This window comes from Petromyzon marinus, chromosome 42, assembly GCF_048934315.1.
Source record: "Petromyzon marinus isolate PM22_M1 ecotype Great Lakes invasive population chromosome 42, UKy_Petmar_22M1.pri1.0, whole genome shotgun sequence".
NCBI classification, from domain to species: Eukaryota; Metazoa; Chordata; class Hyperoartia; order Petromyzontiformes; family Petromyzontidae; genus Petromyzon; species Petromyzon marinus.
Genome location: NC_133708.1, coordinates 14239285 through 14256323, shown reverse-complemented (window position 1 = coordinate 14256323; position 17039 = coordinate 14239285). Strand labels below are relative to the sequence as shown.

The window sequence follows — 17039 nt, the reverse complement described above, 5'->3', positions numbered from 1 at the left end:
GTGGGGGTCTGTGTGGGTGAGTGAGTGGGGGACTGTGTGGGTGAGTGAGTGGGGGTCTGTGTGAGTGAGTGGAGGTCTGTGTGGGTGAGTGAATGGGGGTCTGTGTGGGTGAGTGAGTGGGGTCTGTGTGGGTGAGTGATTGGGGGTCTGTGTGGTGAGTGAGTGGGGGTCTGTGTGGGTGAGTGAGTGGGGGTCTGTGTGGTGAGTGAGTGGGGGTCTGTGTGGGTGAGTGAGTGGGGGTCTGTGTAAGTGAGTGAGTGGGGGTCTGCGTGGGTGAGTGAGTGGAGGTCTGTGTGGGTGAGTGAGTGGGGGTCTGTGTGGGTGAGTGAATGGGGGTCTGTGTGGGTGAGTGAGTGGGGGTCTGGATGAGTGAGTGGGGGTCTGTGTGGGTGAGTGAGTGGGGGTCTGTGTGAGTGAGTGGGGGTCTGTGTGGGTGAGTGAATGGGGGTCTGTGTGGGTGAGTGAGTGGGGGTCTGTGTGGTGACTGAGTGGGGGTCTGTGTGGGTAAGTGAGTGGGGGTCTGTGTGGGTGAGTGGGGGTCTGTGTGGGTGAGTGAGTGGGGGTCTGTGTGGGTGAATGAGTGGGGGTTTGTGTGTGAGTGAGTGGGGGTCTGTGTGGGTGAGTGAGTGAAGGTCTGTTTGGGTGAGTGAGTGAGGGTCTGTGTGGTGAGTGAGTGGGGGTCTGTGTGGGTGAGTGAGTGGGGGTCTGTGTGGTGAGTGAGTGGGGGTCTGTGTGGGTGAGTGAGTGGGGGTCTGTGTAAGTGAGTGAGTGGGGGTCTGCGTGGGTGAGTGAGTGGAGGTCTGTGTGGGTGAGTGAGTGGGGGTCTGTGTGGGTGAGTGAGTGGGGGTCTGTGTGGGTGAGTGAGTGGGGGTCTGGATGAGTGAGTGGGGGTCTGTGTGGGTGATTGAGTGGGGGTCTGTGTGAGTGAGTGGGGGTCTGTGTGGGTGAGTGAATGGGGGTCTGTGTGGGTGAGTGAGTGGGGGTCTGTGTGGTGACTGAGTGGGGGTCTGTGTGGGTAAGTGAGTGGGGGTCTGTGTGGGTGAGTGGGGGTCTGTGTGGGTGAGTGAGTGGGGGTCTGTGTGGGTGAATGAGTGGGGGTTTGTGTGTGAGTGAGTGGGGGTCTGTGTGGGTGAGTGAGTGGAGGTCTGTGTGGGTGAGTGAGTGAGGGTCTGTGTGGGTGAGTGAGTGGGGGTCTGTGTGGGTGAGTGAGTGGGGGTCTGTGTGGGTGAGTGAGTGAGTGAGTGGGGGTGTGTGTGGGTGAGTGAGTGCGGGTCTGGGTGAGTAAGTGAGTGAGTGGGGTTCTGTGTGGTGAGTGAATGGGGGTCTGTGTGGGTGAGTGAATGGGGGGTCTGTGTGGTGAGTGAGTGGGGGTCTGTGTGGGTGAGTGAGTGGGGGACTGTGTGGGTGAGTGAGTGGGGGTCTGTGTGAGTGAGTGGAGGTCTGTGTGGGTGAGTGAATGGGGGTCTGTGTGGGTGAGTGAGTGGGGTCTGTGTGGGTGAGTGATTGGGGGTCTGTGTGGTGAGTGAGTGGGGGTCTGTGTGGGTGAGTGAGTGGGGGTCTGTGTGGTGAGTGAGTGGGGGTCTGTGTGGGTGAGTGAGTGGGGGTCTGTGTAAGTGAGTGAGTGGGGGTCTGCGTGGGTGAGTGAGTGGAGGTCTGTGTGGGTGAGTGAGTGGGGGTCTGTGTGGGTGAGTGAGTGGGGGTCTGTGTGGGTGAGTGAGTGGGGGTCTGTGTGGTGAGTGAATGGGGGTTTGTGTGGGTGAGTGAATGGGGGTTTGTGTGGGTGAGTGAGTGGGGGACTGTGTGGGTGAGTGAGTGGGGGTCTGTGTGAGTGAGTGGGGGTCTGTGTGGGTGAGTGAATAGGGGTCTGTGTGGGTGAGTGAGTGGGGTCTGTGTGGGTGAGTGAGTGGGGGTCTGTGTGGTGAGTGAGTGGGGGTCTGTGTGGGTGAGTGAGTGGGGGTCTGTGTGGGTGAGTGAGTGGGGGTCTGTGTGGTGAGTGAGTGGGGGTCTGTGTGGGTGAGTGAGTGGGGGTCTGTGTGGGTGAGTGAGTGGTGGTCTGTGTGGGTGAGTGTGGGTCTGTGTGGGTGAGTGAGTGAGTGGGAGTCTGTGTGGGTGAGTGAATGGGGGTCTGTGTGGGTGAGTGAATGGGGGTCTGTGTGGGTGAGTGAGTGGGGTTCTGTGTGGGTGAGTGAGTGGGGTTCTGTGTGGTGAGTGAATGGGGGTCTGTGTGGGTGAGTGAATGGGGGTCTGTGTGGTGAGTGAGTGGGGGTCTGTGTGGGTGAGTGAGTGGGGGACTGTGTGGGTGAGTGAGTGGGGGTCTGTGTGAGTGAGTGGAGGTCTGTGTGGGTGAGTGAATGGGGGTCTGTGTGGGTGAGTGAGTGGGGTCTGTGTGGGTGAGTGATTGGGGGTCTGTGTGGTGAGTGAGTGGGGGTCTGTGTGGGTGAGTGAGTGGGGGTCTGTGTGGTGAGTGAGTGGGGGTCTGTGTGGGTGAGTGAGTGGGGGTCTGTGTAAGTGAGTGAGTGGGGGTCTGCGTGGGTGAGTGAGTGGAGGTCTGTGTGGGTGAGTGAGTGGGGGTCTGTGTGGGTGAGTGAATGGGGGTCTGTGTGGGTGAGTGAGTGGGGGTCTGGATGAGTGAGTGGGGGTCTGTGTGGGTGAGTGAGTGGGGGTCTGTGTGAGTGAGTGGGGGTCTGTGTGGGTGAGTGAATGGGGGTCTGTGTGGGTGAGTGAGTGGGGGTCTGTGTGGTGACTGAGTGGGGGTCTGTGTGGGTAAGTGAGTGGGGGTCTGTGTGGGTGAGTGGGGGTCTGTGTGGGTGAGTGAGTGGGGGTCTGTGTGGGTGAATGAGTGGGGGTTTGTGTGTGAGTGAGTGGGGGTCTGTGTGGGTGAGTGAGTGAAGGTCTGTGTGGGTGAGTGAGTGAGGGTCTGTGTGGTGAGTGAGTGGGGGTCTGTGTGGGTGAGTGAGTGGGGGTCTGTGTGGTGAGTGAGTGGGGGTCTGTGTGGGTGAGTGAGTGGGGGTCTGTGTAAGTGAGTGAGTGGGGGTCTGCGTGGGTGAGTGAGTGGAGGTCTGTGTGGGTGAGTGAGTGGGGGTCTGTGTGGGTGAGTGAGTGGGGGTCTGTGTGGGTGAGTGAGTGGGGGTCTGGATGAGTGAGTGGGGGTCTGTGTGGGTGAGTGAGTGGGGGTCTGTGTGAGTGAGTGGGGGTCTGTGTGGGTGAGTGAATGGGGGTCTGTGTGGGTGAGTGAGTGGGGGTCTGTGTGGTGACTGAGTGGGGGTCTGTGTGGGTAAGTGAGTGGGGGTCTGTGTGGGTGAGTGGGGGTCTGTGTGGGTGAGTGAGTGGGGGTCTGTGTGGGTGAATGAGTGGGGGTTTGTGTGTGAGTGAGTGGGGGTCTGTGTGGGTGAGTGAGTGGAGGTCTGTGTGGGTGAGTGAGTGAGGGTCTGTGTGGGTGAGTGAGTGGGGGTCTGTGTGGGTGAGTGAGTGGGGGTCTGTGTGGGTGAGTGAGTGAGTGAGTGGGGGTGTGTGTGGGTGAGTGAGTGCGGGTCTGGGTGAGTAAGTGAGTGAGTGGGGTTCTGTGTGGTGAGTGAATGGGGGTCTGTGTGGGTGAGTGAATGGGGGGTCTGTGTGGTGAGTGAGTGGGGGTCTGTGTGGGTGAGTGAGTGGGGGACTGTGTGGGTGAGTGAGTGGGGGTCTGTGTGAGTGAGTGGAGGTCTGTGTGGGTGAGTGAATGGGGGTCTGTGTGGGTGAGTGAGTGGGGTCTGTGTGGGTGAGTGATTGGGGGTCTGTGTGGTGAGTGAGTGGGGGTCTGTGTGGGTGAGTGAGTGGGGGTCTGTGTGGTGAGTGAGTGGGGGTCTGTGTGGGTGAGTGAGTGGGGGTCTGTGTAAGTGAGTGAGTGGGGGTCTGCGTGGGTGAGTGAGTGGAGGTCTGTGTGGGTGAGTGAGTGGGGGTCTGTGTGGGTGAGTGAGTGGGGGTCTGTGTGGGTGAGTGAGTGGGGGTCTGGATGAGTGAGTGGGGGTCTGTGTGGGTGAGTGAGTGGGGGTCTGTGTGAGTGAGTGGGGGTCTGTGTGGGTGAGTGAATGGGGGTCTGTGTGGGTGAGTGAGTGGGGGTCTGTGTGGTGACTGAGTGGGGGTCTGTGTGGGTAAGTGAGTGGGGGTCTGTGTGGGTGAGTGGGGGTCTGTGTGGGTGAGTGAGTGGGGGTCTGTGTGGGTGAGTGAGTGAGTGGGGGTCTGTGTGGGTGAATGAGTGGGGGTTTGTGTGTGAGTGAGTGGGGGTCTGTGTGGGTGAGTGAGTGGAGGTCTGTGTGGGTGAGTGAGTGAGGGTCTGTGTGGGTGAGTGAGTGGGGGTCTGTGTGGGTGAGTGGGGGTCTGGATGAGTGAGTGGGGGTCTGTCTGGGTGAGTGAGTGGGGGTCTGTGTGGGTGAGTGAGTGGGGGTCTGTGTGGGTGAGTGAGTGGGGGTCTGTGTGGGTGAGTGGGGGTCTGTGTGGGTGAGTGAGTGGGGGTCTGTATGAGTGAGTGGGGGTCTGTGTGGGTGAGTGAGTGGGCGTCTGTGTGGGTGAGTGAGTGAGTGGGCGGTCTGTGTGGGTGAGTGAGTGGAGGTCTGTCTGGGTGAGTGAGTGGAGGTCTGTGTGGGTGAGTGAGTGGGGGTCTGTGTGGGTGAGTGAGTGGGGGTCTGTGTGGGTGAGTGAGTGAGTGGGGGTGTGTGTGGGTGAGTGCGGGTCTGGGTGAGTAAGTGAGTGAGTGAGTGAGTGGGGGTCTGTGTGGGTGAGTGAGTGGGGGTCTGTGTGGGTGAGTGAGTGGGGGTCTGTGTGGGTGAGTGAGTGGGGGTCTGTGTGGGTGAGTGAGTGGGGGTCTGTGTGGGTGAGTGAGTGGGGGTCTGTGTGGTGAGTGAGTGGGGGTCTGTGTGGGTGAGTGAGTGGGGGTCTGTGTGGGTGAGTGAGTGAGTGGGGGTCTGTGTGGGTGAGTGAGTGGAGGTCTGTGTGGGTGAGTGAGTGGGGGTCTGTGTGGGTGAGTGAGTGGGGGTCTGTGTGGGTGAGTGAGTGGGGGTCTGGATGAGTGAGTGGGGGTCTGTGGGGGTGAGTGAGTGGGGGTCTGTGTGAGTGAGTGGGGGTCTGTGTGGGTGAGTGAATGGGAGTCTCTGTGGGTGAGTGAGTAGGGGTCTGTGTGGGTGAGTGAGTGGGGGTTTGTGTGTGAGTGAGTGGGGGTCTGTGTGGGTGAGTGAGTGGAGGTCTGTGTGGGTGAGTGAGCGTCTGTGTGGGTGAGTGAGTGGGGGTCTGGATGAGTGAGTGGGGGTCTGTGTGGGTGAGTGAGTGGGGGTCTGTGTGGGTGAGTGAGTGGGGGTCTGTGTGGGTGAGTGAGTGGGGGTCTGTGTGGGTGACTGGGGGTCTGTGTGGGTGAGTGAGTGGGGGTCTGTATGAGTGAGTGGGGGTCTGTGTGGGTGAGTGAGTGGGGGTCTGTGTGGGTGAGTGAGTGAGTGAGTGGGCGGTCTGTGTGGGTGAGTGAGTGGAGGTCTGTCTGGGTGAGTGAGTGGGGGTCTGTGTGGGTGAGTGAGTGGGGGTCTGTGTGGGTGAGTGAGTGGGGGTCTGTGTGGGTGAGTGAGTGAGTGGGGTTCTGTGTGGGTGAGTGAGTGGGGGTCTGGGTGAGTGAGTGAGTGAGTGTGGGTCTGTGTGGGTGAGTGAGTGGGGGTTTGTGTGGGTGAGTGAGTGGGGGTCTGTGTGGGTGAGTGGGGGTCTGTGTGGGTAAGTGAGTGGGGGTCTGTGTGCCGCAGCTGGCTCCGTGGGCTCCCTGGTGGGGGACCCGGCCGTGCTGCTCATCGTGGTGGGGGCTCTCACCTTCCTCCTCGCGTTCTGCGGCTGCGTGGGGGCCCTCAGGGAGAACACGTGCCTCCTGTACACGGTCAGCGCTCACCCGGACTCACCTCTAGACTCACCTATACACTAAATTATACACTCACCTGGTCTCCCGTGTCTCTCATGTCCCCCCGTCTCCCCCGTGTCTTCCCCTATCCCCCGTGTCTCCCGTGTCCCCGTGTTTATCCGTACCCCCCCCCCCAACCCCTTGTCCCCGTGTCCCCCATGTCTCCAGTTCACAGGGACGCTCTGTGTGGTGTTCACGGCTCAGCTCGCCGCAGGGGTCATTGCCTTCATCTTTAAGACCAAGGTCGGTGAGGTCCCCCCTCGTAGCCAGCACCCCCCCCCCACCCCACCATAGCTCCCCCTTGCAACCCCCCCAAGTCACATACGCCCCCCCCTCACATGCCCCCCCCTGACGACCCCATAGCCTCCCCTGATGACCACCAAGTCACGTGCCCCCCGTGCTGAGTAGGTGCGAGCGCGCGTCACCTCGCTGGTGCACGCCGCCATCCAGGAGTACCGGGGAGACCACGACCTGCAGAACGCCATCGACTACATGCAGAGAGAGGTGGGCCATCTGCATCGTCGTCATCATCTATGTCGTTATCATAATCCGCATCGTCATCTCCAGATATACTACATTCAGAGAGAGTTGGACCGCCACCTCCTCCACATCCGCATCGTCGTCACCATCTGCATCGTCGTCACCATTCGCATCGTCGTCACCATCCTCACCGTTACCATCATCCGCATCGTCATCTACAGATAGACTACATGCAGAGAGAGGTGGACTACAGATCATCATCACTTACACGACTGCAGCCTAACCTCATCGATATCACCACTTCCACTCACCGCATCTCCCCGCTTTCTGTCCCTCTCCCTCCCTACCCTTCTCTCCCCCCCAGTTCCTGTGCTGTGGGGCCCTGAGCCGCCTGGACTGGAATCGGAGCCGGTACTTCCAGTGCTCCGCGGACAACCCAAGCCCCGAGCGCTGTGGGGTCCCCTACTCGTGCTGTGTGCCCATCCAGGGGGAGGTGAGGGGGCTGCAGGGTGTGGGGGTCAGAGTAGGGACAGGGGGATGAAGGGGGCTCGGAGGTCACGTGGGGACACGCGTGGACCTCGGGAGTGGTGGTGATGTTGGTTCGGTAATGTAGTGTGGTGAGAACCTGGTGTGGGTGACCTCTGGTGGTGTGGGTGAGCTCTGGTGGTGTGGGTGACCTCTGGTGTGGGTGACTTCTGGTAGTGTGGGTGACTTGTGGTGTGGGTGACTTCTGGTGGTGTTGGTGACTTCTTGTGGTGTGGGTGACTTGTTGTGGTGTGGGTGACCTCTGGTGGTGTGGATGACCTCTGGTGGTGTGCATGACCTCTGGTGGAGTGGGTGATCTCTGGTGGTGTGGGTACCTTCTTGTGGTGTGGGTGACCTCTGGTGGTGTGGGTGACCTCTGGTGATGTGGGTGACTTCTGGTAGTGTGGGTGACTTCTTGTAGTGTGGATGACTCCTTGTGGTGTGGATGACCTCTGGTGGTGTGGGTGATCACTGGTGGTGTGGGTAACTTCTTGTGGTGTGGGTGACCTCTGGTGTTGTGGATGACCTCTGGTGGTGTCGGTGACCTCTGGTCATGTGGGTGAGCTCTGCTGGTGTGGGTGACCCAGATAATGTGGCTAAGCCTGGTGGTGTGGCTAACCTCTGATAGTGTCGCTGCTTCACCTCCTGGTGGTGTGGCTGCCCCTTCTGGCTGCTGCTGACCCTGGTGGTGTGTGCTAGCTCAGGTTGTGTGCTTGAGCACCAGGGGTGATGTGGCTGAATCCCCACTTGCGGTGTGGTCGTCCACCGGGTGGTATCGTTGTGCAGGTGGTGATGAACACCATGTGTGGCTATGGAGCCCAGTTGTTGCCGGACGGTAGCGGTGGTGGCGGCGGTGGTGGTGGGATCGGTGGTGGTGGCAGCGGTGATGGCGGTGTTGTGGCCAGAGCCCCGGTGTTCACCGAGGGGTGCCTGGGCCGCGTGGAGCGGTGGGTCGACTCCAACCTCCTGCTGCTGCTGGGCCTCGCGTTCGGTCTCGCCGTGCTGCAGGTACCTCGCCATCGCCGTGCTCGTCAGCAGCTCTGCCGCTCGAACCTTCTCCTCCTCTTGGTAGCAGGGTAGCAACGCCATCGGACCGACTGTGCCACAGGTGCAACGTCATCAGCAGCAGTGACATCGACATCAAAGTCATCAGCAGCATCGTCAATATTATTATCATTGTCGTCAACAGCAATGGCATCATCAGGATCCTTCTTCTTTGGTTCTTTCGGTAAAGTCACGTAGAATGAGAATAAAATAATAAAATAAAATAAGACAATAAAATTATCACGACGTTTCGGCCACAACACAAGTAGCCTTCATCAGGTGAAAGAACAGAACTGTCGAGACGACAGTGCTCCAATGAGCATTGTTAAGATTCGTAGCATCTTTTTAAGCTCGATGAGAGGCGTGAAACCTCTTGACAAAGGAGTTTAAGTATCAAAGCAGGATAATTTAGCTTTGAAATAGCTGAGGGATTAGCTTGTGACAGAAATAGCTATGTTAAAGTCAGAGTTTACCTATCAACAGAGGCATTTAGTATATGGACGCTAAAGGCCTCCAACTACCCAACTATCATACAGTAAACCGATGTGAAACGAACTAAGTCTATATTACATCAATATAATAAATGTACTTAATATATTCTTCAATAAGCTGGGCTATTAATCACAAAGCAACTGGGTATACACTACACTATATAATAAGTGTTTTTTAAGCTCGGTGAGATGCATGAAACGTCTTGACAAAGGAGTTTACGTATCAAAGCAGAATTTAGCATTGAAATAGCTGAGGGATTAGCTTGTGACAGAAATAGCTGTGTTAGAGTCAAAGACACTACGAGCACTGTCGTCCCGACAGTTCTGTTCTTTCACCTGATGAAGGCTACTTGTGTTGTGGCCAAAACGTCGTGAGAATTTTGTTGTCTTATTTTATTTTATTATTTTATTCTCATTCTACGTGACTTTACCGAAAGAACCAAAGAAGATGAATTCTTGCAGTCACGAAAGCTTAAAATCGAAATCATCAGGGTCGTTAGCAGAAGAATCATCGTCAGCAGAAGAAGCATCATCATCATCATCGTAGTCATTGTCATCGTCACTGTCACCAACATCACCATCAGCAGTATCATCAGCACCTCTTATATCGATCTGCCTTGTGTGCTGCCCCTTGGCTACAGCTCCTCCACACCGTCACTGCTCACCCCTTACGACTCTCGTATGTTCATCTCAGCCCCACCGCCTCCTGGTGCCCCACTCCCTCCTCGGGAGTCGATAAAAATCGACAGTGGTTGTCTTGTAGATGGACTAACCCCTTGCATAGGAATGTGTAATTTTCACCACTGGCTCTGGCAGGGCTATTATGATTGCACTATGTAACACAATTTTTGTTCCTGGGTAGTAAATGTTATTTCGTAATTGCTTATGCCTAAGAAGTACAGAAAATTGATATTATTCCCCACAAACTTTGTTTTTGTGACCAGGACAGAGATATTTTTAAATGTCCCTATTTTCAATGAGAAAATGGGGGAATCTGTCTTTTCGTTCACATAAAGTCAGAAAAACAACATATATTTATACTAAAGTAATACAAAAATGAGTACAAAAGATTTAGAAGTGAGTAGTTTTTCGAGATTTACGATTATACTGTAAATCACTTTCACGGATCAGCCCCCAAATGTGGTCTCCCATCATGTTCTCGTTATATTGTCCTTGGTAGCGGCGTTCAAAGTCCAGTATATCCTGGTGGAAGCGCTCCCCTTGCTCCTCCAAGTACGCTCCCATGTTCTCCTTGAATTGATCAAGATGAGCATCAAGGATATGGACTTTGAGGGACATCCTACAGCCCATTGTGCCATAGTTCTTCACCAGAGTCTCAACCAGCTCCACATAGTTTTCGACCTTGTGATTGCCCAGGAAGCCACGAACCACTGTGATAAAGCTGTCCCAAGCCGCTTTCTATTTACTAGTGAGATTCTTGGGGAATTCATTGCACTCCAGCATCTTCTTTATCTGTGGTCCGACGAAGACACTGGCGTTGACCTTTGCCTCAGACAGCATAGGTAAGAAGTCTTGAAGGTACTTGAAGGCTGCCGACTCCTTATCTACAGCTCTGACAAATTGTTTCATAAGGCCCAATTTGATGTTCATTGGTGGCATCAGCACCTTCCGGGGGTCCACCACTTGACGTTGTTCCTCCCCACAGAGAACTCGGTCCGCTGTGGCCAGTCTCGCCTGTGGTAGTGCACCTTGGTGTCCCTGCTGTCCCAAAGGCAAAGATAGCAGGGAAACTTGGTAAAACCGCCTTGGAGACCCATCAGGAATTGCCACCATTTTGAAGTCTGACATTTACCTCCCAGCCGTACTCATCATACTTCAAGGCGTCCAGCAAGGTCTTGATGCTGTTGTAATCCTCTTTGAGGTGCACCGAGTGAGCCAGGCGAGAGATAGGTACTTGTTACCATTATGGAGCAGCACAGCTTTGAGGCTCCTGGATGAGCTGTCAATGAAGAGGCGCCACTCATTCTGGTTACAGGCAATTCCGATTGCCTCAAACAGACTGGTCACATTCTGGCAGAAGCAGAGCCCATCTTGACGGGTGAAGAAGCTGCAAAAAGGTTTGTGATGCTTCCTCTGATCTGCGACTTGCACACTTTCATCCAACAAGTTCCACTGCTTGAGCCTCGACATCAAAAGCTCGGCATTGGACTTGGTGAGACCAAGATCTCTGATCAAATTGTTGAGGTCTTTTTGCTTGGGGTAGTATGGGTTTCTCTCCTCAGCTCCTCCTCTAAAATTGTCATCTGGAAATCTGACTTGCTGCTCTCTTCTAAAGATGTCTGCTATCTCTCTGGATGAGTTGGTACGAGGAGTTCATGGCAATGTGGCACCAGGGCAATAGATGAAGGAAGGTCCGGATACGTGATAGCAGGTGCAATCTCTGCAAACCTTCGGGCTATCAAAGGTTTGTTCATGAAGCCATCCAGATATATAAACATAGACATAACTTCAACCGAGAAGATGGATACAAATTAAGCAATCATTGGAAGGATGTTATTATCCAGGTAAAACCTTAACGGCTTTATGGTTTGCCTTCATATCTGCATCTCCAGTTTCTTCAGCCTCCCAGTCCCAGCCCCGCTCACTTCCTCACCCCCCCCCCCCCAGCATTCCCTTGCTCGGCATTTTTCCGTACTCGCCCCTTATTCCCTCTTGCAGTGCTCCACTTCCCCTACCCCACACCCCCCTAATAACATCTCCAGCTTCTTCACCCTCCCACTCCAAGTCCTGCCCACTTCCCCCCTCCCCAGCATTCCCTTGCGCGTTTCCTAATCCCTACCCCACACCCCCGCCCCCCGCTCTCTCTCCTCTCTGGCTCCTCCCCCCTCTCTTGCCTATATTGCCTCTTGTTACAGCAGCCCTTTTGCCCACTTCAGCAATGGTTTATTGCTGTGGTTGTCCCACCTGATGACGGACGCTTGTGTTGCACCCGAAACGTCGTGATTTAATTTTATTTTTTATACCTACGTGACTTTACCGAAAGAACCAAAGAGTATAGGTACAGTCTTGCCAGTCCAACGTTTGGAAGGGTCCACCATGCAGAGGTAGCAGTTGCTTGAGTGGTCAGTGGGTTCCCGCCAAATTCTTGGGATAGCGAACTTCATGGCTCTCTTTTCCCCTCTGTACCATCCTACAAAAATACATTTATTTAACCATGACTAATGTGTAAGAGATTATCGCAACGTATTGCATATATGATATATATTTTTTCAATAACATTGAAAATTGTAAAACATTTTGAAATTAAAAACTTTTACAATTTTAAAAATGTTAACAAATTTTATAACAAAATTCCGAGCAACAATTGTCCATCTTACCTTCCAGAGTTTTTTTTGCATTGCTCGCAGGTGAAATGAGGTGCCCAGGGTTTGGTTGATCCCCGACAGGCATGCCAAAATATGCCTTGTAGGCCTCACACATCTTAGCAGATGCTTCCACAGAGTACTTTGTCGCTCTTGTCTTGATATATTGGCCGCAGACATCGCAAAATGCGTCTGCTTGCAGCCTCTTGATACCATCTCAGAAAAATGCAGATATGTATCCACTTAGGCAGCTGGAACTAAACTGAACTGGTGGGCTTAAGGCCCCTGTATTTATACTATTTATATTACTGGAAAGTTCCATAATGTTCTATAAGTCACTCCAAGTTTACTCAGCACTGAATCTATCTGGAATGTTCTGGAAAATAAGTAAATTTCAAAATATCACTGTCTTGGTCACAAAAGCAAAGTTTGTGGGGAATAATAGCCATTTTCTCTACTTTTGAGGCATAAGCAATTAGAAAATAACACTTACTACCCAGGAACAAAAAAATATAAAATTGTTACACAGTTTTATGCCCCCCGGCACTCTCCACTCCTTATTATGTTTCTTCTCACATCAAGAAACAACATTGACTCGTGAAACCACCCACTCACGCATTCAACCACTCACCCACCCATCCACCCATCCACTCACCACACTACAGTTCACCTCACTTCTCTTTCTGCATCTTCTCTTGCACTGCTCCACTCTGGACTTCCCTCCTCCTTCCATCATCATCGTCATCTCTTCCCCCCCCCCCCTCCAAGGTCTCACAATAACCTTGCTCAATGCAAGACACGTGTTCAGGCGCTCTTATATCATACAACTTGGATAGCATTGCTTGTTGCTGGCCGCTGGGCTTTTCGGGGCGTCGTGTCTCCCCGTGTCTCCCCGTCCCCCCTGAGTCCCCCTGTGTCTCCGCGTGTCCCATGTGTCTCCATGTGTTTTTCCGCATCTTCAAGTGTCTCCTCGTGCGCCCTGTGTCCTCAGCTCATCGGCATCAGCCTGGCTTGCGCGCTCATCGCCTACGTCAAGAGGCTGCAGCAGTTGCAGCAACTGCAGCAGCAACAGCTACAGCAGCAGCATCTGCAGCCGCAGGATATGAAGCTGATGATGGAGCAGGTGGACTTGTAGGTGACTCGTGCATCGCTCATCAGGGCGGTGACGCAGCCCAGTGGTAGTGCACTCGCCGCTTGTGGGCAAAGGGTTTACACGGTTTGAATCCAGCGGCCACCCCGGTTAATACTCTGGTGTGGTATTAACCATTCATAGGAAACACTCCACGCAAAATAACAGCTGCGATGGGGATCGAACCCAGGCCCTACTTGCTTATAACGCGCCAACCCGGCACCCACATGAAGCCATCACCGCACCTCACCACTACTAACGCGCTCTGTCCGCTCGAATCCCACAGCGAACTCCAAGATCCGCCCTGACGGCCTACCTGCACCATCTGGCCTTAGATTCGCATCGTCACCCACACACTCGAACAGAGACCATCCATAGAACTACCCTGACAGTCTCCCACACCGACAGACTCGTATAGGAACCTATAGACTTACAGAGAGACCCACAGACTTGCTATGTGTGTATAGCAGATATAGTGTACGTTGCGGTCATAGTCCCCTCCTGCGAAACATTTGTCAGAACCCTCCTGAAACAGTTTTTAGGATCGGTGAGACTGTGCTGGGTAAACGAGGGTCATAATACTTGAGTGTAAAGTTTATTTGATTCGTTACACGGATGATCAGGTTTCGCCAATTGCCCAGGTATGTTGCACGGGTGATCCGTGGTTCGTGAGAACAGTAGCAGGAGCAGCGAAGACAGAAGCATCGACATTGCAGACACGGGGGACACGGGGAATATTGTACCACTAACAAACGGGGCGCTTGACGGCCGCAAACGAAAGAGACAGCACACATACAATGAGAGCAGGACGCGCCAGACAACACGTTAGGTACGGGTACGAGTCAGCACCGCCGCCTTTTGGTTTAATCACATCATCGTCGTCGTCGTCATGGTCTATCCACTGCCGGTTGAAGATCAATGCGGCGTTGTCTAACCCTGTGCACGTTCTCTAATTCAAGTGCTCCTGTTTCTCGGTGTAATCCCCAGCATGCTCCTCTCCAAGCGTTCTTTGTGAACGCTTTGACCGTCGCTCCATTCCCTTCGTCAGGGTCCGTGTCTCTCGCCCACACTTTGATTTCACGCGGAGGGTTTTTGTTAACGTCTGATGTTGTCTGCTGGCAACGTCAGCTGAAAGTCGGACAACATTGTCAATATGTTGGTTTGGGCTTCTCAATATTCCTCCTCCTCCGTTACTGATAAACCAAGTCGATTGGGGGGGCGTTTGCCCACGGCGGAACAACGCGATTAGATTGGCTGACTTGCTGGGTGGTGGAGGGTTACGAAGACATTTGACTGCATACACGACACGACGAGGCGACACAAGCGCCAGTCACTTTGGAATTGCCTCCCATCATTGTATTAAACTCAACCACCCATCCACCCGCTCATCCACCCACCCATCCACTCATCCCACCCATCCACTCACTCACCCATCCACTCACTCACCCATCCACTCACTCATCCACCCATCCACTCACTCACTCACCCACCCATCCACTCACTCACCCACCCATCCACTCACCTCACCCAGCCATCCACTCACCCAACCATTTACTCATTAGACACAGGCTACACTCTTAATGATCTATTACAACTTTGATAGTGCTATTTGTTGCTGGTCATTTTGATGTTTCGGGCCTTTGGGCCTACTGTTCTCAGCAGCTGTGTAAAACTATACTCTATATGTGAATAAATAACTTTTGTGTTTTAGTGAATGCACCTCTTGGCTGTCCAGAGCGATAACAGCAGTAGCAGTCCCAGCAAGTTGCAGCAAGCAGCTCCGGACTGGTTTCAACCTTCTGAGGTCTCATCAGCAGAGTCAGGCTCGGGTCGGAAACCGGTAACCATTTGGATAATATATTAAGTCTCGTCGTCGTTTACAGTGGAATGTTAATTAGGAGGTGGAACTTACCCACTCTTTACCCCACCACACACCGGGGAATCGAATTTAACCGGTTACCGGTTTTGCAAAAACACCTCGATTACTCTTTTGTTCTTTCGGTAAAGTTTCGTAGGTATAAAATAAAAAATGCATTAAATTACGACGTTTCGGGTGCAACACAAGCGTCCGTCATCAGGTGGGACAACCACAGCAAGAAGCAACTGCTGAAATGGGCAACACATTCCTGCGGAGGGAGCTGGTAGGAACGTTGGGTTGCTCGGTCAATGGCCAGGGTCAACGGCGGCACCACGTGGTGTATTCCGCAAATATGCCCGACTGTGAGGGTGGGCACAAGCCGGCGTGAGTAGGTTAAACGTTGAGTACTCTTGGGTTTTTTCGGTAAAGTCACGTAGGTAAAAAATAAAATAAATGAAAACTAAATTAAATCACGACCTTTCGGAGGCAACACAGTCTTCCTTCATCAGGTGTAAAAAAGGGCACAGCAAAATAACTGTAGAGAGAGCTATTTGTGGTGATAGACTGTTATATAGGGTACTAGCGGGAAGTACCCGGCGTTGCCCGGGCGAAAATTTTATTTCAAAACTTATCTTAAAAACCTTACATATACATACACAGATACTAAGGTATTGTAAAAGCCCAGTGGGCCGTTTGTCCATTTCTCCACCAACAAAATTATAAGAGGCTTGCAAAAGTCCAAAAAGATATGGAAAGTGTGGGCTAAATAGTTGATGTAAAAGGTTTCCGAAAATTGTGGACCCCCCCTTAAAAAATATCTTTACCCCCACGTAAGTATATATACCTACACACTATCCATACAACAGAGTAAGTAGTATATATTGACTTTGTAGTTGTATCTACTGACTGTACAGTACTATCTACTGAGCCAGTAGTAGCTACTGACTGTGTAGTAGTATTTACTGGGCCTACAGTAGTATCTACCAACTCTATAGTAGTAACCACTAACTGTATAGTAGTAACTACTAACTCTATAGCAGTATCTACTCACTGTATAGTAGTATCTACTGACTCTTGTAGCTGCTCACCGTAGTAGTATGTACTGACTGTATACTGTCGCAGTATTGACTGACTGTAGTGGTATATACTGACTGTTTTAGTATCTACTAACTCTAAATAGCAGTATCTACCAACTCGATAGCAGTATCTCCTATAACTACAGCAGTGCATACCGACTGTGGTGGTACCTGCTTTCACTACAGCAGTGCATAATGACTGATCACTGTTACAACACTGTGGGTTATCATGATATTGTTTTCTCCGATACCAAGGTACTCTGCAAGCCGTCTGGATACCACCAAAGATTTGTCCATGAAGCCATACAGATATACAAACATAGACATAACTTCAACCGAGAAGATGGATTCAAATTGAGCAATCATTGGAAAGATGCGATTAACCATGTTAAACCTAAACCGATACTCTCCCCCACCTGCATCCCCACCCCCCCATCCGTGGCTCCGATGTTCTTCTTTAGCTTTACCTTCCTGGCTCCACACCCCCCCCCCCCCCATACTGCGCCCATCCTCCCTGGCTCCTCCCCCTCCTCTTACCCTATATAACAGTGTATCACCACAAATAGCTCTCTACAGTTATTTTGATGTGCCCTTTTTTACACCTGATGAAGGAAGCTTGTGTTGCCTCCGAAACGTCGTGATTTAATTTAGTTTTCATTTTTTTTATTTTTTACCTACGTGACTTTACCGAAAAAAACAGAGTATGAATCCTTGCAGTCACGAAAGCTTCAAATCTAGAAATAAACGTTGAGTTTTATAAGGGCACCACGGGGTGACCAGCCCCTCCCCACCCAGCCCCACCCTCCCCACCTAGCCCCTCCCCACCCAGCCCCTCCCCACTCTTCCCACCCAGCCCCTCCCCACCCTCCCCACCCAGCCCCTCCCCACCCTCCCCACCCAGCCCCTCCCCACCCAGCCCCTCCCCACCCAGCCCCTCCCCACCCTCCCCACCCAGCCCCTCCCCACCCTCCCCACCCAGCCCCACTCTCCCCTCCCCACCCAGCCCCTCCCCACCCAGCCCCTCCCCACCCTCCCCACCCAGCCCCTCCCCACCCAGCCCCTCCCCACCCAGCCCCTCCCCACCCTCCCCACCCAGCCCCTCCCCACCCAGCCCCACTCTCCCCTCCCCACCCAGCCCCTCCCCACCCAGCCCCTCACCACCCTCCCCACCCAGCCCCTCACCACCCTCCCCTCCCCACCCAGCCCCTCTC

The 17039-nt window shown here is 53.4% G+C and overlaps 1 protein-coding gene across 1 annotated transcript in view; it reads left to right on the top strand.

The window, feature by feature from the left end:
- Nucleotides 1-14613, top strand: part of LOC116951286 (tetraspanin-33-like) — a 52337-nt gene extending 37724 nt beyond the window's left edge. The window contains exons 3-8 of the mRNA XM_032969804.2: nucleotides 5754-5881; nucleotides 6071-6145; nucleotides 6311-6406; nucleotides 6747-6875; nucleotides 7694-7915; nucleotides 12757-14613. Of these exons, the coding sequence (XP_032825695.2) occupies nucleotides 5754-5881; nucleotides 6071-6145; nucleotides 6311-6406; nucleotides 6747-6875; nucleotides 7694-7915; nucleotides 12757-12900 (794 nt within the window). The 3' untranslated portion in view covers nucleotides 12901-14613. The remainder of the gene's footprint in view (nucleotides 1-5753; nucleotides 5882-6070; nucleotides 6146-6310; nucleotides 6407-6746; nucleotides 6876-7693; nucleotides 7916-12756) is intronic.
- Nucleotides 14614-17039: the final 2426 nt, after the last annotated feature.